Here is a 23,768-nt window from a genome sequence, read left to right on the forward strand (position 1 = left end):
TCCAACTATTTGCGTTGCGAGACATGTTTTTACTGTTCAGTTAAAGAAAGCACCATTCTTACTTTTGTTAAAACGAAAGCACCATTAGTCAGACGCATCACCAGCTTATTCACCTCATACTCCTATATAATGCTCCATCCAATTAAACAATCGTTAGTCGTTACATATGCAAAATACACATTTTAAAGTTTCATCTCAATCGAATAAGAAAAATCTTGAAAATCCAACAATCTAATAACATCCACTTATTTAGACTTAAAATATGACATTTTCCTTTACACATTTTTTTTTGTTCTTTACAATATTTAAATTCAAATATGTATATGTCCAATATTTAAATCACAACAACAATTGTCTGACAAACACAAAAAATCTTATCGACGTTGTAACTGCAAGCCTACAACTAATCAATCATTAAAGACAAAAAAATTATAGATAAAAAAGTGCAACCAACAATTAATTGACCAACTAGTTTCATATACATAATACTGTATATAATATATTTTCATTAAATACAACCCCCCCCCCCCCCCCCCCCCCCCCCTCCATATAAAATCTATCCCCCATATGCTTCCACATATTTTTATTTATTTATATTCCACTAACTATATAATACAGAATGATCCAAAAAAAAAAAAGAAAAAGAAAGAACGTAAGAAACATGATCACCCCGGCTCACCACACGCTCAAAGTGTCCCCTGTTTCGACACGTGTCAAACGGTCCAAAATAAGGTCCTAGACACGTTTGGGGTAAGCGAGATAGAGAAGAGAGCACTACTACAGTACTACTCCTAGCCCAAAGCAAGCCAAAAGGTGGTCCACCCCCCCCCATTCAATTTCATTCATTCACAGTTCACAAACATCGCAACACGGCGGCCTCACGCGTCCTCACGTTGTTCCTCCATATCACGTGTCTGCTTATCCACGCGCTTACGGCTTGCGCGTCACGATACTCAGCTTATATGCCAGCTGGCAATAGTGCGAGTCCGGCTGGCTTTTACTAGCCTTATCCACATTTTTCTAATACGGAGACTACGCTATTCCCACTAGGCTGTCCCTTCTTTCTACATCACCGTCGAATCCCATTGGTCTTCAAGTACGTTGTTAAAATGACATGTACTTTGTTAGACAGCGAAGCAAACGACTCGGTGACACACCGTGACGGTCGTTCTTATTCTTTTTTAAAAAATTAATCAAGTGTTTATTTAAGTTAAGCCCCTTGGATTTGACCAGTAAAATCATAACCCCAACTAAAAAAAAAATAATATTCCTTTTGAGATTCATATCCAACGACAAGAGAGCTTCCCATATCAGTATATCACACACGATGTACGACTGTTATACGTGCGACTTTATGCTTAATTTCACATTCTCACCTTTATTTCCGTCTGATTATTCTATTTTGCCCCTGATCTCTTACTAATGTCCACATGAACACCCAATATTTAATTTGTGTTCAGTATATATATATATATATATATTGTAGTTTAAATTTCATTCTATATATTTTGTTTTGTTCTCATTTTTATTTTTAATACTTTTGATGATCAATTTTTAGAATATTTTTTTTAAAGATTTCACATAGATTTATAATAAATTATTAAAATATTGTACTATATGAAAATTTTATCCAAATTTTTTAATATATATATATATATATATTTGGAATAACTTAAGTTAAATTTGTTGATTACTATTAATTTCAAAAAGAAAAAATGTTAAGTACCAAGATGTGATAATGTTTTTATTATTCATGAAAAAGGAAATGGTATCTTTTAATGGGTAAGAAACTTTTGACTTTTGGAGTTATATAATATAGTGGTTATAGTAGCTTGGTCTATAGAATAGAGGGGGCATATATGATATTATTCCAGAATACACATATGAGGCTGGAAACAGAGTTTATTTTTTTTTAATAATCTTTTTTTTTTTTTTTTTTTTTGAGTTTTCCATATAAACCCTAGATTAAATTTCACGTTTCATTTTTTTGGGTTAGATAGAAGAAGATCAGATTCTTCATTTGCCAAAGGAACAAAAAAAGGTGAGTCTCGATTCGTGACTAATCCAAAGAGATTTTTTTTTTTTTTTTTTCGGTTTTCAATTTTTTTTTTGGGTCTCTTTTCTTCTTTCTCGGGTTCCTCTTTTTGTGATTGATTGCTCAATTGAGGGATCGGGTCGCTTCGATTTAGATTTTTTTTTTTTTGTTCATGTATCTGAAAGGTGAATCTTTTGTTTTTAGCTTTTGGGTTGTAATTTCATGGATCTTGCTTTCTAGATGATAGGAATGTGTCATTCATTCGATTTTGTTATTTTGCCCCCTCCCCTGTAAAGCTCAGTTTTTGTTTTTTTGTTTGGTTCTTAACTCAGTGATAGAAGATGATTAGTGACTATTCTTGATTGATTTTGATATCTGGGTATTGCTCAAGCTCTCGATTTGGTTTGCTGAGTATTTAAAATTACCAAAAAATTTGATTTTTTTTTTTTGGGTACTTCTGTGCGTAGATCTTGTTCGTGGAGATTGACCTTAGTGCATTCTGGTGTTTCTCTTGATGCAGATTTGTTGAACTAGTGTTTTAGTTTGTGGATTCTTTTTGGGGATTTGGAGACGAGCAAAGATGATTTCTAGGTCGTACACGAATTTATTAGACTTGGCATCAGGGAATTTCCCTGTCATGGGAAGGGAGCGTAGGCGGCTTCCTAGAGTAATGACAGTTCCTGGTAATGTGTCTGAGTTCGATGAAGATCAAGCATATAGTGTCTCTTCCGATAACCCTTCCTCTGTTTCCTCTGATCGAATGATCATTGTTGCTAACCGCCTCCCGTTGAAGGCCGAGAAACGGAATGGGAGCTGGAGTTTTAGTTGGGATCAAGATTCTTTGTATCTGCAGCTTAAGGACGGTTTGCCTGAGGATATGGAGATATTGTATGTTGGATCTTTGAGCGTTGATGTTGATTCACATGAACAAGACGACGTGGCGCAGATACTCTTGGACAAATTCAAATGTGTTCCGACGTTTTTCCCACCTGATTTGCAATCTAAATTTTACGACGGTTTCTGCAAGAGACAGCTGTGGCCACTCTTTCATTACATGCTTCCGTTTTCAGCTGATCATGGTGGAAGATTTGATAGGTCTCTTTGGGAAGCTTATGTGGCGACTAATAAGCTCTTCTTCCAGAAAGTTATCGAGGTTATCAATCCGGATGATGATTTTGTCTGGATTCATGACTACCATTTGATGGTCTTGCCGACGTTTCTGAGAAGACGGTTTAACAGGATAAGGATGGGATTTTTCCTTCACAGTCCCTTCCCCTCATCTGAGATATACCGCTCTCTGCCTGTTCGGGAGGAGATACTTAAGGCGTTACTGAACAGTGACCTTATTGGCTTTCACACTTTTGATTATGCTCGTCACTTCCTTACTTGCTGCAGTCGGATGTTGGGTCTTGAGTACCAGTCTAAGAGAGGCTACATTGGCCTGGAGTATTACGGGAGGACTGTGGGAATCAAGATCATGCCAGTCGGGATCAACATGGGTCGGATTCAGTCGGTGATGAGATATTCAGAGGAGGAAGGTAAGGTGACGGAGCTCAGAAATCGTTTCGAAGGTAAGACTGTGTTGCTTGGTATCGATGACATGGATATTTTCAAGGGTATAAACCTGAAGCTTTTAGCAATGGAACAAATGCTTAGGCAGCACTCAAATTGGAGGGGAAGGGCCGTTCTGGTTCAAATTGTTAATCCCGCTAGGGGTAAAGGTATTGATGTAGACGAAATACGCGGTGAGATCGAAGAAAGCTGCAGGAGGATCAATGAAGAGTTTGGGAAACCTGGATATCAGCCTATCATATATATTGATACTCCGGTTTCAATAAATGAAATAAATGCCTATTACCATATTGCTGAGTGCGTAGTCGTTACAGCTGTTAGAGATGGTATGAACCTTACTCCCTACGAATATATTGTTTGTAGACAGGGTTTACTTGGATCTGAATCAGATTTTAGTGGCCCAAAGAAGAGCATGTTGGTTGCATCAGAGTTTATTGGATGTTCTCCTTCGCTTAGTGGGGCTATACGCGTAAACCCATGGAACGTTGAAGCGACTGGAGAAGCCTTAAATGAGGCCCTTTCAATGAGTGATGCTGAGAAACAGCTGCGACATGAGAAACATTTCCGGTATGTTAGTACTCACGATGTAGCTTATTGGTCAAGAAGTTTCTTGCAAGACCTAGAGAGGATATGTGTGGACCATTTCAAGAAAAGGTGTTGGGGGATGGGGATTAGTTTTGGTTTCAGAGTTGTGGCACTCGATCCTAATTTTAGAAAGCTTTCAATACCGTGCATTGTGTCAGACTACAAAAGGGCGAAAAGCAGAGCTATACTGTTGGATTATGATGGCACTCTGATGCCTCAAAACTCCATCAATAAAGCTCCAAGCCAGGAAGTTCTTAACTTCTTGGATGCACTTTGCGAGGACAAGAAGAATTCAATTTTCATTGTCAGCGGAAGAGGGAGGGAAAGCTTAGGCAAGTGGTTCGCGCCGTGCAAAAACATTGGAATTGCGGCGGAGCATGGATACTTCTTGAGGTGCTTTTCTTCTCTACTTGTTATTCCCACTTGTTTCATAGTTGTATAATTATTCTCCTTCATGGTTAGTAACATGCCTTGTATCTTTTCCTTAGGTGGTCAGGCAATGAAGAATGGGAAACATGTGGGCAGAACTCTGATTTTGGGTGGATGCAGATCGTGGAACCTGTAATGAAACAGTACACTGAATCTACCGATGGCTCTTCCATTGAAATCAAAGAGAGTGCTTTGGTTTGGCAATATCGGGATGCGGATCCAGGCTTTGGTTCGTTACAAGCAAAGGAAATGTTAGAGCATCTAGAGAGTGTTCTAGCTAATGAGCCAGTGGCAGTCAAAAGCGGTCACTACATTGTAGAAGTCAAGCCTCAGGTAATTTATTCTCTTCTACATAATTCAAGGATTAGTGTTTTTTAAAAAGATCTAATTCGTGGAGTTTGTGCTCTGTGTGAGTATAGGGAGTCAGCAAAGGATCTGTGTCAGAGAAGATATTTTCATCGATGGCTGAAAAGGGAAAACCGGTTGATTTTGTGCTATGTATTGGAGATGACCGATCTGATGAAGACATGTTTGAAGCGATTGGTAATGCGATGTCGAAAAGGTTACTGTGTGATAATGCTCTAGTCTTTGCATGCACAGTTGGGCAGAAGCCAAGCAAGGCTAAATACTACTTGGACGATACTACTGAAGTGACAAGCATGCTTGAATCTCTAGCTGAGGCATCAGAGGCTTCAAACTTCTCAATGCGTGAACTTGATGGTGCCCTTTGATATAAAACCAGATCTTTTGCCAGGTTTTGCCCTCTATAATCTCAATTCCAGTTCGTTTTGCTCTGTTTCTGCAACATCCTATGGTCCTGTTTCTGATAAACACTATCAATGAATGATGTGCATAGATAGATGGCTAAAGTGGTTAAAACATACAAAAAGACAAGGAAAGGAAGAGACTGGAGTTTGGTGGTCTGTTTGTTGTGTTTGTGATTGAAAGAAAGAAAAGCAGAAAAGGGTAGTGAGAACTGAGAGTATTAATGGTAAAAAAGGAAAAAAAAATGGTGATGTGAAGCTTTGTTCTTTTCAGAATGTTTATTTGAAGAGCAATCAATTAATCAAAGGAGGAGCAAAAATAGGTATGTTTGGTTTCAGGGCTGTGTTGCAGGATGTTGAAGTAACAACAAGCAAAAGCTTTTCCTGATCTTTTTCTTTCTTTTTTTTTCTTTTATTATTATGATTATTATTTGTTATTGTAATTGGATGATCTTGAGGATATCAATTTGGGATTCGGCTGTTTATTGGATCTTGAACAAAAACGAAACTGTGAAAACCAAAAATAGTATGTAAAGATAACGTTGCGTGTCCATTGTTGAAATTTTTTTTCATTTATTATTTATTCTTTGTGCCTTTCTTTGTATATATATACTGTAAGGCTAAAAGTGTCAAATGTCAGAACTAGGCTGGAATAAAAACGTTTCTACGTATATTGTTGTGAAGGGATGGGCCTTTCGTCTTTCTCGCTAATTGTGCGATCGCTTCGTGTTTCCCAACTTTTTCCCCCATTTTTTGTTTGTTGCATTGATGAGTAATAATAGTAATAATGCGGGACTGATGAGAAGGAGATTCGATGGAGGAGGAGAAGAAGAAGAGTGTGGCTTCGATTCCGGATAACTACGTATCCATTCTTCAGCTTCAGGAACGTTGGCTGAAGGAGAAAGAGAGGAAACAGAGGAAGCAAAAAGACTCAGACTCAGTACTAGAGAGAGGAGTGAAGGCGAAGCAGCAGCAGGTTGATCATGAACAACCAAGGAGACAAGAAGAAAAGGCCGTGAAGCCCGAGGAAAAGGGTTTAGGTGGAGGATCTTAATAAAGAACCAAAATGCGTTCAGAAAGAGGAACTTAAGGTCTCTGCAACACTTGTGAGCAACAAGGACGAAGATGGAGGAGATCCGAGGGATAAAAAGAAGAGTGATCCGGTGAAAGAGGACACTCGGAGAGTTTTCACGTCCAAGGGAGAGCATGCCGCTAAAGAAGAAACTAAATTTCAGGAACGCTGGATCAAGAAGAGAGTAGAAGGGGAAGGAGAGACTAGAGAAGTCAAGGGGCCTGCGAGGTTGACTAGCGGACAAGGTTATTACCGAAACCAGAGACATGATTGGTCGTCTACACCTACACGGGCTATGGTGTGGGTTAAGAAGGGCAACAACCACGGAGTTGCTGGTGAAAACGGCGTCTGAATTATCGTGTAAAGGTTGGAACTTTGGATCATTTTTGTCTTTGAGTGATGATTAAATCGAAGTTGAATAAATAATGTGTGAAGACTCTTCATGTGTTGTAGGACTATTAGAACTTTCCCAGACGCATTAGTTCGTCTAAGTCTAGGTTTGATTCCTATCTTGTGTTAATAATTCCTTTGGGAATGAACTGTACCTGGTGATGTGTGCACAAATGTAAGCAATTTGAATCTCACAGCTCGATCAGGCGATAAATTCTGAGTAAGATTATGACTTAACATTGGTTTTTGTTTTCAGTTTTGTGTCAAAGGCTCTTGCAGCTTATTACAGGACTAGTCATTTAAGTTTGAGTCTATGACTATGCATCTGTGTTCCTGAATTTGACAAAGAGTTTCTTGTATCGAATTTATATTATATACTCCAACTAGGCAAATTAAGATATACTTGTTACACAGTATGGGCAAGTGTTTCTAGATATACACAGAGATTTAAAAGGTCTCTTACTCAGACAGACGCTGGTGTTGGTGTTGATGTTGATGTTGAGGAAGCAACTCGGTTTTCAGGTGGGATTTCTGTGAATTCAGATAGGATTGCTCGGAATTCATCACCCGACATTGTCTCTTTCTCAAGAAGTACTTCAACAATCTTGTCCATGGCTTCACGATTGTTTCTAATGTGGCTCAAAGCTATCTCATATGCTTTGTCTGATAATGTCTTCACCGCTGAATCGATATCATTTGCAAGCTTTTCAGACATTGAGTTTCTTGCCATCATTCTCATAATGACATCGCTTTGACCCGATGAGTCCATTAGCGACCATGGTCCGATTTCAGACATCCCAAATGTTGTCACCATCTGCAGGTCAATAACCAGATACTATCAATTAATTTTATTCAGTGTTTAGGCTAAAGGAACAAAAGCTGAAGCTTGGACTGTAGTTACCTGCTTAGCCAAACCGGTGATCTGTTGCAAGTCACCAACTGCGCCAGTAGTCACCTCAGAGTCACCAAAAATGACTTCTTCTGCGGCTCTACCACCGAGTCCACCAACAATTCTTGCAAAGAGTTGCTGCTTGGAGATTAGAGTAGGGTCATCTGAGGGAATGAACCAAGTCAGACCTCTTGCTTGGCCTCGTGGTATCAATGTGACCTTTTGGACAGCATCATGTCCTGGAGTCAAAGTTCTGCAAGAACGAATAACGAACTTCAAACTAAGGTGTTTAATAACAAACACATTCTTCTAATCTGAATTGTGACTTACCCACATACGGCATGGCCAACTTCATGGTAAGCAACCAAGCTTTTGCTCTTCCCATCTGTCATGACTGTTCCTTCCATGCCAGCTACGATTCTATCAATTGAGTCATCAATCTCTTTTGATGATATTGCTGTCTTTCCACGGCGGCCAGCCAATATGGCAGCCTCGTTCAAGAGGTTTGCAAGATCAGCTCCACTAAATCCAGGCGTTCTCATGGCTATTATTTCAAGTGAAACACCATTTTCAAATTTCTTATTCCCGGAGTGGACCTTGAGTATGTCTGTTCTTCCCTTAACGTCTGGAACATCAACAGATACCTGCATCAACAAGAACACACGCTACGCAACCAGCAACTTCACAGACACAGGGTATTCCAATCAAGTATGTATATACCTGCCGGTCAAACCGCCCTGGTCTTAGCAAAGCGGAGTCAAGAATGTCTGCTCTGTTGGTTGCAGCAACTACGATAACACCAGTGTTACCCTCAAAACCATCCATTTCAGTCAGGAGCTGATTTAGGGTCTGTTCTCTTTCATCATTACCTCCACCAATTCCTGTACCTCTTTGCCTACCAACAGCATCTATTTCATCTACAAAAACAATGCACGGAGCATTTTCTTTGGCTTTTTTGAAAAGATCACGGACCCTTGATGCACCAACACCAACAAACATCTCAACAAACTCAGAACCCGAGATGGAAAAGAAGGGTACACCAGCTTCACCAGCGATGGCTTTTGCTAACAGGGTTTTCCCAGTACCAGGAGGACCAATAAGGAGAACTCCTTTGGGGATCCGGGCACCAACAGCAGTGAACCTCTCAGGCTTCTTCAGAAACTCCACCACTTCCATGAAATCTTGCTTAGCTTCATCAACTCCAGCAACATCATCAAAAGTTATACCAGTGTTTGGCTCCATCTGAAACTTTGCCTTGGATTGACCAATTTGAAGTGGGAAGCCAGGACCACCAGGGCCACCCATTCCACCAGAAGACCGTCTCGAGAGAAGAAACAAACCGCCAATCAAGATAACTGGGAATGCAAGATTCCCAATCAAGTTGAGTATTGGAGAACCTTGGTCCTCCTGAGCAGTATGTGCTGCGAAATCAATATTCTTTGCCCTCAACTTCTGCAGAAGTTCCTGACTTAATCCAGGTAGCTGCACGCGTACACGCTGAATCCTGTTACCTAACTCAGGAGAAACAGCCTCTACAATAGCTATAGTCCCATTCTCATACAAATCTACTTTCTCAACCCTTCCCTTGTCTAAATACTCTAGGAACCTAGAATATGACATCCTAGACGAAGAAACACCTTGCCCTTGCTCGTCTGCATTTGCTTTCCCACTTGCAAGCAAACCCACTCCAGCTGCAGTGTTGCCTAGTAAGAGTTTAAAGAAACCTCTCCTTCCTTCTTGTTTCTTCTCATCTAAAGAAGCCTTCACAACTGTAACTTTAGATGTCCTATCAAGGCCAAGCTTTTGGGACCTCTGTTTTGTAGTGTAGACAGATAATCCACTCCCGATAAGACAAGCCGATGAAGCAGCCATCTGCACAAACGGTTACAAGCCATGGCGTGAACAAAAACGAAAGATATCTGAAAGAAAAAAGAACCAAAGATATAATAACTAGACCTTGAACATGCAACTTTCTGGTAACAGTATAATCAACATGAGCGACGCATATGGACAAAAGGTTGCTACTTTTTATGCACCAAAGATGAAATCTACTGGAATATTAAGAAAAACAAATAGGCTTGCTGAACAAAAAGGCAGTAGAATCATATGCAAAAGATTTCATAGAATTTTTTGTTATTATTTTCATAAGATTTCGCAGATTTGGACCAAACAAAACGGAAAGTGATTAAGATTAGAAAGATGAGCGAAGAGAGTAACGCACCTGTTCTTGTTGTGTGATTTGGCAGACGAAGAAGAGAAAGTGAGTTTATTTTGGACACGAGAATGAAGAAGTGTCCGACTTTTTAAGAGAAGAGATGTGGTTTCCGAACTGCTTACGTGGCTTCCTCTCAGTGGCCTCATAGTTTTAATCTGGCTGTATATTTTTTGTTCTTTCGACAAGTCACAAAAATTATGTACAACAAACAAAAAAACAAAAACAGGAGAGCTTTTAAGTAGAATAAGAGAAGCCACATTGAGCAATTGGCAACCAAGCAAAAATCAGAAGAAATAAAAGACGTATTGAGTTTTAATAGTTTTATGACTTCCTGTCGACATAACCAACAAAGTACACACAAACAAAGACAGTTTACATTGGTTTCGTATACAATTGTTTTTGATCCACGTACTCGCATATACATCAAGTTACTCGCCTCGTTTATCTTGAGCTTTTTGGTTTTGAGCAAAACAATTGATCCGAAACGCTACAGGACACAGAGCTTATCTTGTATTGTCTTTCCTCAATGTAGCTAGAGACGTTCGAGGCTGATTGAATCTTGGTGATCTCATCATCTCTCAAGCTTTCCACTACACTTCACTGAATGTTATATGGTCGATCGTTTAGCTTATACTCAAAACAACTGAAGAGGAGTCTGCAATTTCATTCTTGTTCAGACATACTTGTTGTGTTCCCAGAGTCTGATAAAGCAGCATGGCGTCCCAAGAGAACAAGGTCGAGAAGCTTCCTCCTGGCCTCGTAAACGGGATTTGGAACTATCAAACGTCCTCTCTCATAAGCCTCTCTGAGAAACACAGTGTGTCTTTTCCCTTTAGTTGACATATAAAACATGCCCGGGTGATCCAAGAACAAATCCCTTATGTTCAAATCAATCCCAAAACATTTTCTGAAGTGGCTGATCTTTTCTACCTCCACCATCTTCTCTACAGTCAGACTGATGAACTCGTGAGCAAATGCAACCGCTCTTTTCTCTATTCCCATCACTCCGGATCTGTTCTTTTTCTTACCAACCATGTCCTCGTATGGCCCAACATAAGGCAGTCTCTGCCATTCTTTAACTTTAGCCTTAAAGTTCTTGCTCAGCCTCATTCCTGGTGGGTAACTATGTTTGAAACTAAATTGAATCTCGGTTCTATCGACACTGCAATCCTCCTTAGAACACTCAACCACCCTCCAATTCTCAACCGCGGCTTCAAATTTTAGTATTTTCTCTTCTTCTTGAACCAGCTCTAAGGTATGGGTATTGGGTTCATGACCATCACTAAGCCTAAAAAGATGAGGGTGCTTTGCAATCACAGAGTCCTCAAAGTCATCTGGGAGGCCAAGCTCTCTCCAAACCTTGAAAACGGCACGAAGCGGGATTGACTTTGATATGGACATAGACAAGAGCCGAACCAACCGGTCAACAACGAGAGGCAAAGTAGCAGTGATAGCCAAAGCCTCTTGACGAGAAATCTCAATGGCTACATCAGTTAACCTGCAAAAGGGCTGAGCTTTCACAGGATCATACAAGACATGAAAGATGTGAGGGTACTTCCGGAGAAAAGAAGCAGCGCCACGGTTAAGGTGGAGCTTCTGGGAGAGCCTGGAGAGGAAATCAATGGACAAAGAGGGAGGATCAGCTGTTGGATTGGCGAGAACAAGGTCTTGTATAGCAATGACTTTGAGAAGGTTCTTGTATTTATTTGTCCATGAGCTTCTCGAAAACAGGGTCTCTTGACCTGGAAGCGACATATTGAGCAGACGTGGTTGTTGTTGATCTGACATTGATGATGGAGGAGCCACCACAAGGGTGAGTCAGAAGTGATCTCATGAGAATGAACCTCATATGGAGCTAATCTTGGGCTGTAATACACTCTGTGCGTAATTGTATCGAACACCTTACGGGCATAACAAAATACACACTCTCTGCGTAAAAATTGTATAGAATAGAGAAGTAGAATTATATGGAGCTTTTTGTATTATCACGAGCAAAACACCTCTAACTGTAACCACCTATATAAAAGCTAAGTGAAATATGTATTAGCTCACCGCTCTAAAATTCGTTTAAACTACACGTATAAACACAGTTTACACATCCAATTCCGGATTACATTTTTTAATAGAAGGTGATAAAATAATATCAGATAAGTTGAAGTTTTTATATAAAAATGATAGTAGTGTTATGGTCCTTATGGATAAAATTTGATGTTATGGATTATTTATCAAAAAAAAAGTAAAATTATAACAACCGTATACTCTTACAAATTACTCGACTAGATAAGTTTTTTTTTTTACTATATAAAAAAATAAAATAGTACGAAGTGATTTCTATAACTGAGTGTTCAAAGCATCTAATAACAACCATTGTTAGAGATACCCCAACCATTCAAGTGCTTATTAGTATTATTGCCAAAAAAAAATTTTGAAATTAAAATCAAAAGTAATTAATATATAATTTATACAAATCAATATAATTTTTGTATTGGCAGCACCACTCTATACACATTGGCAAAAAAAAAAAAGTAAAAACGAACGATGTAAAAATAAAAATCAATTGGGGGAAAAAGAAGAAGAGACAAAAAAAAAAAAAAGAAAGATAATTTCTAAATTTTAATTTTGCGAAAAGTAAAAAAAAAAATCCGAGTGAATATTAAACAGTGGGATACGAATACCGATTAATTGGAGAGCAAGCTATGTTACACATCTTATTAAGTAATTGAATAAAAAGAAAATCCGAGAAAAAAGGAAACTCAGGTTACTCTGAATATTAAATAATAACTAAAGAAAAAAAGGATAATTACTTCTTCTTTTTTTTTAACAATTTATATATTAAAGAACCCTAAAAGCTCTGCCCACAAATCACACAATCAAACAAACCGACTTCTCGTCTTCTCATGCCTCTCCCTCCTAAGAAAAAAACCCTAATTTTTAACTGCACTCATCATGGACAAGATTCATCAACCACCACCACCGATGGCGAGGAAGGTATGGAGGACCAACGTCGATAAGGAGATGGGTCTTATGCAGACCTGTCTCAGGACGTTCCCACTCATCGCATTCGACACAGAGTACCCTGGCATTGTTTTCCGGACTTTCATCGATTCATCCAACGAAGAATGGTACGTAGCCTTGAAAGGTAACGTCGAGAACACGAAGCTGATCCAGTGCGGTTTCACTCTCTTCAACGCCAAGGGAGAGATCGGTGGCACTTGGGAGTTTAACTTCTCCAATTTCGGCGATCCATCCGACACACGCAACGAGGTTTCGATCGAGTTTTTGAGGGGACACGGTCTTGATTTGCAAAAGATTCGAGACCACGGTATTGATATGTTCGGCTACGGGTTCTTCCCCAAGCTTATCGCCATGTTTCAATCCCAGGAACACGTTGAGTTCATCACGTTTCAAGGAGCTTACGATTTCGCCTACTTCCTCTGTATCCTCAACAACGGCAAACTACCTGACACTCGCGGAGAGTTTGCATCGGAGATTGTGAAGGTCTTTGGTCAGGTTTATGACACCAAGGTCATGGCTGGATACTGTGAAGGGCTCGGTGACCACCTGGGACTAAGTAAATTGGCTCAGCTACTCGACATCACTCGTGTGGGAAGAGCACATCACGCTGGTTCCGACAGCTTAATGACTGCACTTGTCTTCACCAAGCTCAAACAAATCTATGAAGAGTCCATGTATGCTAGAGGATTGATCTACGGTATTGGAAAGAGAATGCTCCAAACCTCCCCTGCCCCTGCCCCTGCCCCTGCCCCTGCCCCTGCTCCTGCCCCTGCCCTTGTCCCTGTCCCTGTCCCTGTCCCTGTCCCTGCCCCTGCCCCTGCGCCGGCGTCCCTTATCCCTTTTATGTGTCACCAGAATCTAGCTTCATATCCTATGTTCCATAATGGATATGTCTCAAACTACGATGTACCTTCGCATTGCTTCATCGATGATCTTGGTCAGACATGGGCGCTCAACCATATTGGTGTGTATGTGCCGCTTAACTATCATCCACTTTCAAGCACAGTTACATACCCGTCTCAGACAGCACCTGCAGTTGAGTACCTTGGACCGCTTCCGAATTATTACGATAAGAATGCTTGCTACGTAGTTGAGTAGATTAAGATTTCCTGCTTTAGGATGATTAGATGCATTTGACATTTTTTTTCTTTTTTTCCTTTTTGGCTTTTCGTAGTAGTAATGAAGGATTTATTTTATATATTTATCGATTGTTTACATGGCTTACTCTATCAGCTGAGTAATGCCTGTCTGCAATTCGTTATATATAAAAGACCAAACTATTTTACATATCTTTCTTCTATCTTGAATTTTCTTTCACACAAACTGCACATCTATAAATATATTATACCACACACACACATCGTTTACCGTATGTATAGATATGGTTCCAGAACGATGAACCCTCTCAAAGCTTTGGAATAACTATTCTCAGAATCCCATCCCTGCTCCAATTGCAATAATAAATTGGGTGTTAATGCTCATTGTAAAACTTGCTAAATCGTAGCTAACTAATTCATACCTAGTGACTGGTACAAAGAATTAAAATTGGAATCCGAAACCAACTTAAACTTACAGACATACGCATATAAACTCTAGGATTAAAAAAAATTTTAAGGAGAAGAATTGTAAGATCATAAGGTTGGATTGTTAGATAAGTATAGCTTCTTCTACTTACATAAATTCAGCGGAAACGTTATCCTTGTTCACATTGCTGGGGAGAGGCCAGGAAACTTTGAATGATCCCTGTAGTATTTCTTGCTTATGATATCCAAGGATTGAAGCTTTAGTTCCTGCATCAACTCTTTGACAGATAGATGTGCGTCTACCTGTCACAGTCAAGCTACAGCAGAACGGTAAGTACCTACTGAGAGTAATGGGAACAAAGTGAAAACATGTGTGAAGATGCGTATTAGTTACTTTATGTTGTCGACCTCCACTCTTATATCATTAATACTGGCCCCTGGTAGCTCTATTGCCACAACATAGCTATGTTCAGATTCAGCAACATTCGATCTCGGAGACCAAACAGTACCTGCAAAACATACAGGTTTTATATGTTCTCATGGTCAAGGGTAAAGATATGTTTGAAGTATGGTTGGTTGTTCCTGTACTTTTAGCTGTAGATCAAGGCTGGTGAGAAAACACCTTTGCTAGTTATAAGTTATATAAATTGTAATAATTGTGTGGTTGCAAAAACGTTTTCTAAGAAAATTAACAGGTTTTGTGATCAGAAAAGTAGTGTTAACTGGAGAGGAATGTATCTGGTATTATGAATTTGTATTTGTACCTAAATTGGCTAACTTAGGAAGATCAGGCTTAGGTTTTTCTTTTTGCTGATTTGGTGGTGATACATCAGAGAGAACGAACTCCTCTTTTGCAGGCTTAGAAAACCGTGGAGCGGCGTACTCAGGTGAAGAGGGATCGAAGCCAGTTATTTTGGTGGTAGGTGCAGCATCTTGTGGTATGGTCCTCTGCAAAAAAAAACATTTTGAAACAATTCTGTATTATACAAGTATATAACTATTTGCAAAATTTAACCAGCAGACAAGAGGAGCTTATAAAAACAAAATGTGGAAAGGAAGTGATGGTACCTCATCAGTGGAAGCCTGCCTCATAAAAAAACCCTGTGCAGAAGATCCTTGCCGAGCAAAATACAGCCTATTGTCACACCTTCTAATGACAGAGTTCTTAAAACTGATGGCTAAGTTCTGAAACCATCATCACAAGTGACAAAAGGGGTTAACTATTTGAGCATGATTCATTTGGATTGCAGATATGACTCCTTAACTAAATTTATAATCACCAGAAAAGAAGGAACTTGGTACCTCATGGTCGTCATCAGTCGACGAAGCCTGCCTCATAAAGAAACCCTGTTCAGAAGATGCTTGCCGGGCAAAAGAGATTTTGTTGTCACACCTTGTGATGACAGAGTTCAAACTGCTGCTGCAGTTCTGAGGATCACAAAAGTGATGACATAAGAGCATGAGACGAAAAATAAAGGAAACATCAAACCAAACTAATTGAGTACAAATATCTCAACTATCCATCCATAAGCATGTCAATAACTTTAAAGAAATCAAGGTTTTTAGGTCAAAGGAATCAGACTAAGTGTTCCAATATTTTTACTTGAGAGATTATGTATCGCATCCTCTAGCAGTAGTACCTGGTCGATCTGATCCAATTTTGTAAGTAAAAATTCACAGCGAGAATCAATCTAGATGAGAACAACCGTACGATTCGGCTTATGTAGATAAGGAAACGAGAGACAGATAGAGAGAGAGAGATAAGGGAAATACCAAGGGAACGAGAGAAGCAGCGGTGGAGGCGGGATCGTAAGTGGTTGCCGGGAAGTGAGCGGCGAGGGCAGCGAGCCTGCGTCGAGCGGTGGTGGTGGATTCAAGCTCCATCTCTTTGATCTCTTCGATCGGTGGAGAGAAAGAGATAAGAGAGAAAGGACGAACGAGTGATTGCAGTGAGAGACTTAGATTAGATGAGGGATTTGGCAAACAAAAATAATGAGTGGCTTTTACCTTAAGCGCGCGTGATTCGAATAATATCTTCTCAAAGAAAACATTAATTAGATTAGAAAGATTTATTTTTCCGGAGACTTGGACAAGAATGACAACGACCCGCTTTTTTTCTCGTCAATAAAATAATAATTAATATTTCGAGAAAAATGGATTATTATTCCTTTCTCTGAAAATAATAATATTTTGTAAAAGGTTAACGCAAGTTGCAATGTACAGAGAGACTCCGAGTCGGAGCGGTAATGCTTTCGTAAAAATTCACCAAACTCCAACAAACCCAGCGGTTGCGACTCCCTAAATCAATCTATTCACAAAACATACACACGAAGTTTCAGCTGCTCCGATCAGATCCAACAAGCCACGATTCTTCTCTCTCTCTCTTTCTGTATGCTCTTTCTATTCCCAATCTTGCCATATATTTTTGATTTCTCCTTTATCCGCGTTCGCGAGCTTTGAATCTGTGATTTTTTTTTTTTTTTTTTTTTTTTAGCTCACTCCCCGATCCAGGTTCATATGAGTAGTTCTCTTTTCGTTAATGCCTTTATTTGTTTGAGCTCGGAATCGTTGAAGATTGCTCAATCTCGTTTCGCATTTCACCCGATTTCTTGAAACTCAGATTTGCTGATGCCATGGCTTTCTAATTTCTTGGTCTGCTAATTCTTTTGGTTCTTTATAAGATTAGAAAATGTGGCTTATTTTTATTCGGTTTGAAGATGCTGTGTTTGAATCTCTTTGCATCATCGTATTAGAAGCTTGCCTTTTGATTGCAATGTGGCTCTTGTGTGACTACTAGCTTTGCTTTCCACTTACTTATCAAATGTAAATTTTGTGATTCTAGGTGAAGGTGTCAAGTGGTACCAGAGAATTGCATTGCATATTCCCTAACATCTGGAGTTCCTACCTTCCTTGAATTCAGTTTGCCCGCTGGGCTATGCGAGAGAGAGAGAGAGTTGGACATTGAACCATTTTGAACATATGTGTATAGGATCAAAGGAGAATAATTCTCTCCCAATTCCGAGGCAGGGTGTCCATCACAGGTCCCTATTGAGTACTAGATCGCATGCTCTGAGAGCGATCTGTGAATGCTAGCCGAAAAGGTTAGCTGGTGGTGATTTCAGATTATTGATGGAGCAAAGAGTGCAGCTCCGTGGTGGTACAATGGAACCTATATCCAGTCAGGAAGATGTAGACAGAGAACAGGTTTTAGAGCCCTTTGATATTGAAAATGTCTCTGGGAAGGAGATAAAAGCATCCAGAAGTTTTGATGTTGGTTACAGTTCCAGTGATACCCTCGAACCATTGCCAAAAGTGTCAACAGAGGGTATCTCTCCTGCTGATGTGCTTAAAACACTCTTCTTTATACTTGTATGGTACACCTTCAGCACATTTTTGACGCTGTAAGTATGTCTTTATGACTTCCCCTTTTCTTTTTCTTTTTCTAGGTCCATACTGCTAGCATATAATTTGCTTGCTTATTTCCTAGGTACAACAAAACTCTCTTAGGAGATGATTTAGGGAAGTTTCCAGCTCCCTTGTTAATGAATACCATTCACTTTTCCATACAAGCTGTTTTATCAAAGATGATAACATGGTATTGGTCGGGGAGATTTCATCCTGATGTTACCATATCATGGAGAGACTATTTCGTTAGAGGTAAACTAACAAAACCATGTCATGAACTCTTTTTTATTTATTTTTAAAATCATTATGTCTTAAGGAGCATTCCCTTAGCTATGAATTTCTATGGCATTCTCACTACATAATACTGACTACTGAGAACTTTCTGCAAACTATGCAATGCCATTATCATCTATAGTATTTAATGAATATGAGAGATTGGAAAGTTCTGAGGATTTAGTTTTTTTTTTTTGTTTCAGTATTTCGAAAGTTGATTATATTAAATTTCTATGAACTGATGACCAACATGGACTGTCCTTTCACAGTTGTACCAACTGCACTTGGAACTGCTATGGATATAAACCTAAGTAATGAGTCACTTGTCTTCATATCGGTTACGTTTGCAACTATGGTTAGTTATCTTATTTTCTGTGGTAGGTCTATGCAACTTCTTAGGAATTTGCGGGTGAGACAAGATGAGACTTGTCTAATGATTTTCACGTTTTTTTTTTTGCAGTGCAAATCTGCAGCCCCAATATATCTTCTTCTGTTTGCTTTTGCCTTCAGGTGCTTTATGCATAACGATTTTTGTTAATATATCTTGATTTGTACGTTAAAACCATTTTCAGTTACCACACTGATTTGATGCTATACTTTCATTATGGAGTATTTCTATCATTTTTATTTGATGTGTTATTCTGACACTATATTTCTCTTCTAAGGCTGGAGTCTCCAAGCCTGAAACTTTTTGGCATTATTTCAGTGATCTCAGCAGGAATATTGTTAACAGGTATGTTTTAATCCGTCATTTATAATACTTTGTATTCCTTTGTTCAACCTTTGCCAGTTCTTCTACCTGTTTGCTCAACATCTATCTAGATGTTTTTTCTTTCTTTCTAACCAAAGACATTAAATTAAATTCTCACCATCAAGTATATTAAATTTGCATCCAGTTGCCAAGGAGACAGAATTTGAGTTTTGGGGTTTTGTTTTTGTCATGCTTGCTGCTGTCATGTCTGGTTTCCGCTGGTGTATGACGCAAGTTCTTTTGCAGGTATATTATTTTACTCATTTTTTAATTCCTTTTAAACCATACATTGGATTATATTAACCCTTTGCCTTTACTTTCTGTGGTTTTTGTCTTCCAATGTTTTGGTTCATCCTGATGGCAACATGATGTCTAGAAAGAAAGCTTTGGTGGGTTATGCTCTTGGTGTTTTTATTCTAAAATTTTTTTGTTCTTAATATCTTCAAAGTGACAGGACCTATGAATAAATATAAACGTTTTTGCTTTGTTTATCTAGGCCTAAAAAATCCATTCATATTGATGAGCTACATGGCACCAGTGATGGCTATAGTGACTGGTCTTCTCTCTCTCCTTCTGGATCCTTGGAGTGAATTTACAGAAAACAAATACTTTGATAGTGGAGAACATTTCGCTCGAACTTGTTTTTTAATGCTTTTTGGCGGAGCACTGGCTTTTTGTATGGTGAGCATTTTACTAAACAATTTACAATTCTTATTGTAAGAGTGAACTTGTCTTGATAAGTAGAGTTTGAGTCATCTTTTGAAGCTTGAATTTTGTATCTGATCCTTCTTCCATGCTCACTATTTAATATTTTGTTTCAGGTTTTGACAGAGTATGTTCTTGTTTCCGTGACTAGTGCTGTAACCGTCACAATTGCAGGCGTTGTTAAAGAGGCTGTCACCATAGTGGTACGTCCTATATTCTTAACCCTTTTGGATTATGTTGTTAGTAAGTTCAGATATTATAATAAACTCCAGCCTTCTTCATAGTTTGCCAATTAGAAATGGTCTGGATGATATAACTAGTTAGGCTTAGATTGTAAGTTCTGATTTCCTTCTATTTGCAAGAAAGTCCTAACTACATTTGCTTGAAACGTTGCGGTGATGTCTAGATTAGGGGACTCATATCTTAAGTTGGTGAGACTACATTGGTCATATGGCATACAAATTGACAGACCTGCCTAGAGTCCACTTCATAAGGATGGATTATGAGTCGATGAAATAGAACTAATGTCTTTAGAATTGGCTTCTCGTTCACTATAATACACCTTTGACTACATGTCCCCCGCATCTAGAGGAATTTTATATCAGTGTTATTAAATATTTGATAAATGCTGGATCAAAAATTGGGGAAAATGTAAAAAATTCATTGTTGTTCTTATACAGGTTGCGGTGTTTTACTTCCATGACGATTTTACATGGCTAAAAGGTGTTGGTCTGGTGATCATCATGGTTGGTGTCAGTTTGTTCAACTGGTACAAGTAAGTAACTTTTCTTCTCCTTAATCTTTGTCGCATGGAGTATTGGGACTTCGAATAAGTCCTTATGCTTTTGATGTCTTCCCAGATATGATAAACTACAAAAGGGTCACAAAACAGAGGGTGAAAAGCAGTTGCAAGCTCCAAGTCAAACTGGAAAATATGTGATACTTGATGAGATGGATGATCAAGATAGTAGTCCCTAACAATTTTTGTTACACACAATTCATTGGTAACCCTGACATCGTTAAAGTGGAAGTGCGTGTGGACCTTCCCTGAGAAAATACTTACTTTAAAGGCAATTGAATTGGAAATGTGAGGAAAACAAAAGAACATAGCTTATATCAAGAGTTGGAATGAATTTTGTTCTCTTTCTTTTGTACTTGGTCCGTATAGAAAGAAGTGTAATCGAGCATATTTGGTTTAAGTTTACCAATCTTTTGTACCCATTTTATTAATTCTCTGTAATGATGATTTCATGAAATTGAATGCTCAATCCAAACTGAAAAAATCTGGTCTCAGAATAATTCTCTGGAACTACGCAATGGAACGATCAGATTACATTTAAGCTTATTTGTATAAAACATAGACTAACACTACACCTCAGACAGAACAAATATGAATCCCAAAGAATAATTTAATGAGAGCAGCAAAATTCAGATGTGGCATCCACAACAAAGGTAGAAGAAGCAGAGCGTCGAAACGAGAACGAAAGCTTCAACAACATACATGACCTTGTAAACTACTCCGTCCACTATCTCTGTGAGCAATATAATCTCTACTCGCTTCCACTTCCCCGACGACGGCGTTGAAGACGTAGAAAACAAATTCCTTAATCGCCGCCATGTCTGAGTTTCTTTAGACGTGACTTGCTCCTCCTCTTGTTGCTGCTTCTTCTTCTTCAGCGACGACCATTTCTTCATCACTCCCATTGTAAATCTCTCTCTGTCTTTTCTCTCTCTCTACAACTAACTACAGAGTCAAGTCACGGTGCAACATTCTTATACTGTGGAGAAGAGACGGTGGTGGTAGCTTTAATAGGTATGAGAAGGAGAGGGTATTACTGTCAAATGCGACTAAGGAAAGAATAAGATACCCTTACCTTTTTTCCTTCAGAAAAAGGGAAAAAAATAGCTGGCGAAATGTAGTGGAACCGTGGAAGGGAAGCAGGGGTATTTTGGGTATCTAATAATATTTATCTTTGACATGAAAGAACGGTTCAGCAGTTTCGCTTTTTTATACAGAGGGATCCACCAAGACAATAATGCTAACGGTCGCTTTGTAACATCGTATACAGTGCGTGCCAAGGTCAATAGAGGCCTAAGGCAAAAAAAAATATAGTTTCTCATATTCTATTTTTGAGAGAAATTTTATTTTATTTTTAGTATAAAAAAGGATATATTGTTCATTTTCAAAACATATTCCTAAAAAGCAAGATTTGGTAGCTAATGGAAAGGAAAAACAAACAAAATTTTCATAATGTAAATTATATGAGTCTTGTTTTGTTTCCAAAAAAAAGTCCTATAACATCATATATAAATGAATGTTTAGCCTAATTTAGGAAAAACTGTGACCTATTATTTATGTAATTTTTTTGTGGCCTGAGACAACTGCCTTTTTTTATATGCCTAAGGTACGGCTCTGATCGTATAGTGAGAGCCGTTCTTTTTATCAATCGATTGTTATGTAGTTTAAGCATAGTTTGTGAATTGTAATCACGTTTATATATATGAACCCAAAATTGTATATATATGTTCCAAGTAATAACGTTATATACGCAAATACTTTGCTAGTTGGCTTAACAAGATCGAACAGTTTACATGAGTTTGTGAACTAGTTTGTTTCTCAAATGACTGCCTTTTTTTTTTAACTGAAGTCTAGATTACTTTGACTTTAGAATCAATTTTGGACTTTTTTTTAATTTAAAGAAGATGTTAATTAACGGTTGTTGTTCCTAGAAAAAAAACACAAGACCAAACGTAAGCGTTTCTTTACGTTGACGCAGCTTGTGACATTTTGTATTATCTTGTAAAATTCTGGTTACAGAGGAAAGAATTTATAAATTAAAATCAACTTAGTTTTTGTAACTTGTAGTTCCTCAACACATGTAACGAATAACGATCATGACTCATGAGTTCTTATTTCTTATGCTTTGACTGGAAAATGCAAATATAATATTAATCAATACTTAATATTTACTCCTAGTTACGGGGATCGTATATTATTTTACTTAAAAAAAAAAAAAAAAAAAAAAAATCAATTTCGCGTCGTGCGCAACAATAGGTTGAAGAAGTCAAGGTAGCTGGAAAACCAATTTGACCGTTAAAAAAGTAGATTTGTCCAGATATTTGGATTTGGTTTATAATAAGCCGAGGATTAAGACTTTTGTTTTTGTTTTTTAGTGCTAGGGATTATTATGACTTAAGAAGAGTTTGGTGTTACCAATCATTTTTCTTCTGAAAACTACGTTCAGAAACCTAGATTAATTGCCGTATAGTGTATAGATGTAAATGTACTAAAACAACCTTCAACCGTATGCCAGTGTGGAACTGTTCATGAACATGCTATGAAGTGAAACAGTTGTCATATACTATATCTTTTTGATTGGAGTTGTCATATATGTTGTCATATATGTATATATACTTTTTTTTTTCATAGTATACGTGAGTTTAGAATTAGCAAGTTTCACAAAACCTATTTTTAAAAATATTAACAAAAGGGTCTTTTACTTTTAACATTACAATACAAGAATGGGAAGAACTTCAAATATCTTTCAAGTCTCAAAATATTTCGTAATAACTTGTGAACACGAAGGCTCATTAGCTCAGTTAGTTAGAGCGTCGTGCTAATAACGCGAAGATAGCAGGTTCGAAACCTGCATGGGCCAATTATTCTTTATTGTTATTTTTTCCATCTTCTTTACTTCTCTTTAACAAATACATTTTTGTAAAGGGAAAAAATTCGAAAAATACGTCATTTAATTTTTTTTGGCCGTTTAATTCCTCTAGTTATTAAATTTCCCAAAAAATATCTGATTTAATTTCCATTGTCTTTAAAAACCTTCGTCTTATTAATATTGGTAGATCCATACGTAAAGACATAACGACTCTTAACTAAATGTTATCCAGGGTTAAAATTTAACCCCCACGTGTTTAATGAAAGAGATCTAATGACATTGTTGCCATTCTTCTTCTCTTCCACAAATCAATTTCGAGTTTGAGAGAGATAGAACCCTAAAATTTCAAGAAATCAGATTTGGTTTGAGAGAATGGTTAGCCAAAGTTCACCACGAGTATTTTATTTTCGTGCTGCAATTTCGAGAGAGTGGTGTATTAAATGATTCGATCGCCATTGCTGAATTTTCAAAACCTCT

At 38.2% G+C, this 23,768-nt stretch overlaps 5 protein-coding genes, 1 non-coding gene and 3 pseudogenes across 13 annotated transcripts; 5 read left to right on the forward strand and 4 right to left on the reverse strand.

Annotated features, from left to right (window-relative positions):
• The first annotated feature begins 1,753 nt into the window (after positions 1 to 1,753).
• On the forward strand, positions 1,754 to 5,966 carry LOC104739194 (putative alpha,alpha-trehalose-phosphate synthase [UDP-forming] 7). Of its 2 annotated transcripts, none has more exons than XM_087484141.1 (5): positions 1,754 to 2,041; positions 2,556 to 4,585; positions 4,681 to 4,954; positions 5,041 to 5,375; positions 5,478 to 5,966. In XM_087484141.1, the coding sequence occupies exons 2-4, from the start codon at positions 2,616 to 2,618 to the stop codon at positions 5,350 to 5,352; spliced, it is 2,556 nt and encodes an 851-aa protein (XP_087340267.1). In that variant the 5' UTR covers positions 1,754 to 2,041; positions 2,556 to 2,615; the 3' UTR covers positions 5,353 to 5,375; positions 5,478 to 5,966. The 2 variants fall into 2 exon arrangements, with proteins under 2 accessions (XP_087340267.1, XP_087340268.1); XM_087484142.1 differs by having other exon boundaries at positions 1,809 to 2,041; positions 5,482 to 5,966.
• A 95-nt stretch (positions 5,967 to 6,061) lies between these two features.
• Positions 6,062 to 7,084, forward strand: LOC104739193 (uncharacterized; annotated as a pseudogene). Its single transcript, XR_015579919.1, has one exon. The product of XR_015579919.1 is annotated as an uncharacterized LOC104739193 (transcript).
• A 113-nt stretch (positions 7,085 to 7,197) lies between these two features.
• On the reverse strand, positions 7,198 to 10,342 carry LOC104739192 (ATP-dependent zinc metalloprotease FTSH 8, chloroplastic). Of its 2 annotated transcripts, none has more exons than XM_010459466.3 (5): positions 9,958 to 10,342; positions 8,457 to 9,608; positions 8,067 to 8,380; positions 7,749 to 7,989; positions 7,198 to 7,661 (listed from the first exon to the last, which is right to left on the reverse strand). In XM_010459466.3, the coding sequence occupies exons 2-5, from the start codon at positions 9,606 to 9,608 to the stop codon at positions 7,311 to 7,313; spliced, it is 2,058 nt and encodes a 685-aa protein (XP_010457768.1). In that variant the 5' UTR covers positions 9,958 to 10,342; the 3' UTR covers positions 7,198 to 7,310. The 2 variants fall into 2 exon arrangements, with proteins under 2 accessions (XP_010457768.1, XP_010457767.1); XM_010459465.3 differs by having other exon boundaries at positions 9,693 to 9,965.
• Positions 10,343 to 10,465: 123 nt separating this feature from the next.
• LOC104739195 (protein ROOT PRIMORDIUM DEFECTIVE 1-like) lies at positions 10,466 to 11,925 on the reverse strand (annotated as a pseudogene).
• Positions 11,926 to 12,242: 317 nt separating this feature from the next.
• LOC104739197 (putative CCR4-associated factor 1 homolog 1 pseudogene) lies at positions 12,243 to 14,253 on the forward strand (annotated as a pseudogene). Its single transcript, XR_015579918.1, has one exon. The product of XR_015579918.1 is annotated as a putative CCR4-associated factor 1 homolog 1 pseudogene (transcript).
• Positions 14,095 to 16,545, reverse strand: LOC104739196 (uncharacterized). The gene is made up of 7 exons (XM_010459470.2): positions 16,263 to 16,545; positions 15,792 to 15,917; positions 15,558 to 15,674; positions 15,254 to 15,437; positions 14,884 to 14,998; positions 14,642 to 14,806; positions 14,095 to 14,408 (listed from the first exon to the last, which is right to left on the reverse strand). The coding sequence occupies exons 1-7, from the start codon at positions 16,371 to 16,373 to the stop codon at positions 14,372 to 14,374; spliced, it is 855 nt and encodes a 284-aa protein (XP_010457772.1). The 5' UTR covers positions 16,374 to 16,545; the 3' UTR covers positions 14,095 to 14,371.
• On the forward strand, positions 16,441 to 20,968 carry LOC104739198 (putative sugar phosphate/phosphate translocator At1g06470). Of its 4 annotated transcripts, none has more exons than XM_010459472.3 (12): positions 16,660 to 16,878; positions 17,332 to 17,890; positions 17,977 to 18,146; positions 18,437 to 18,522; positions 18,628 to 18,677; positions 18,833 to 18,900; positions 19,064 to 19,164; positions 19,295 to 19,307; positions 19,415 to 19,599; positions 19,740 to 19,826; positions 20,304 to 20,398; positions 20,484 to 20,906. In XM_010459472.3, the coding sequence occupies exons 2-12, from the start codon at positions 17,619 to 17,621 to the stop codon at positions 20,599 to 20,601; spliced, it is 1,245 nt and encodes a 414-aa protein (XP_010457774.1). In that variant the 5' UTR covers positions 16,660 to 16,878; positions 17,332 to 17,618; the 3' UTR covers positions 20,602 to 20,906. The 4 variants fall into 4 exon arrangements, 2 of the variants coding, with proteins under 2 accessions (XP_010457774.1, XP_087340269.1); XR_015579917.1 differs by lacking the exon at positions 19,295 to 19,307 and adding an exon at positions 16,984 to 17,000 and having other exon boundaries at positions 16,682 to 16,878; positions 20,484 to 20,968; XM_087484143.1 differs by having other exon boundaries at positions 16,682 to 16,878; positions 18,437 to 18,544.
• Positions 20,899 to 21,411, reverse strand: LOC104739199 (uncharacterized). Its single transcript, XM_010459473.3, has one exon. It carries the CDS (start codon positions 21,325 to 21,327, stop codon positions 21,052 to 21,054), a length of 276 nt encoding a protein of 91 aa, XP_010457775.1. The 5' UTR covers positions 21,328 to 21,411; the 3' UTR covers positions 20,899 to 21,051.
• A 1,797-nt stretch (positions 21,412 to 23,208) lies between these two features.
• TRNAI-AAU (transfer RNA isoleucine (anticodon AAU)) lies at positions 23,209 to 23,282 on the forward strand. Its single transcript has one exon. It is a non-coding gene; the product is annotated as a tRNA-Ile (tRNA).
• The last annotated feature ends 486 nt before the right edge of the window (positions 23,283 to 23,768 follow it).

This window comes from Camelina sativa, chromosome 14, assembly GCF_030686135.1.
Source record: "Camelina sativa cultivar CO46 ecotype springtype chromosome 14, ASM3068613v1".
In the NCBI taxonomy this organism is placed as follows: Eukaryota; Viridiplantae; Streptophyta; class Magnoliopsida; order Brassicales; family Brassicaceae; genus Camelina; species Camelina sativa.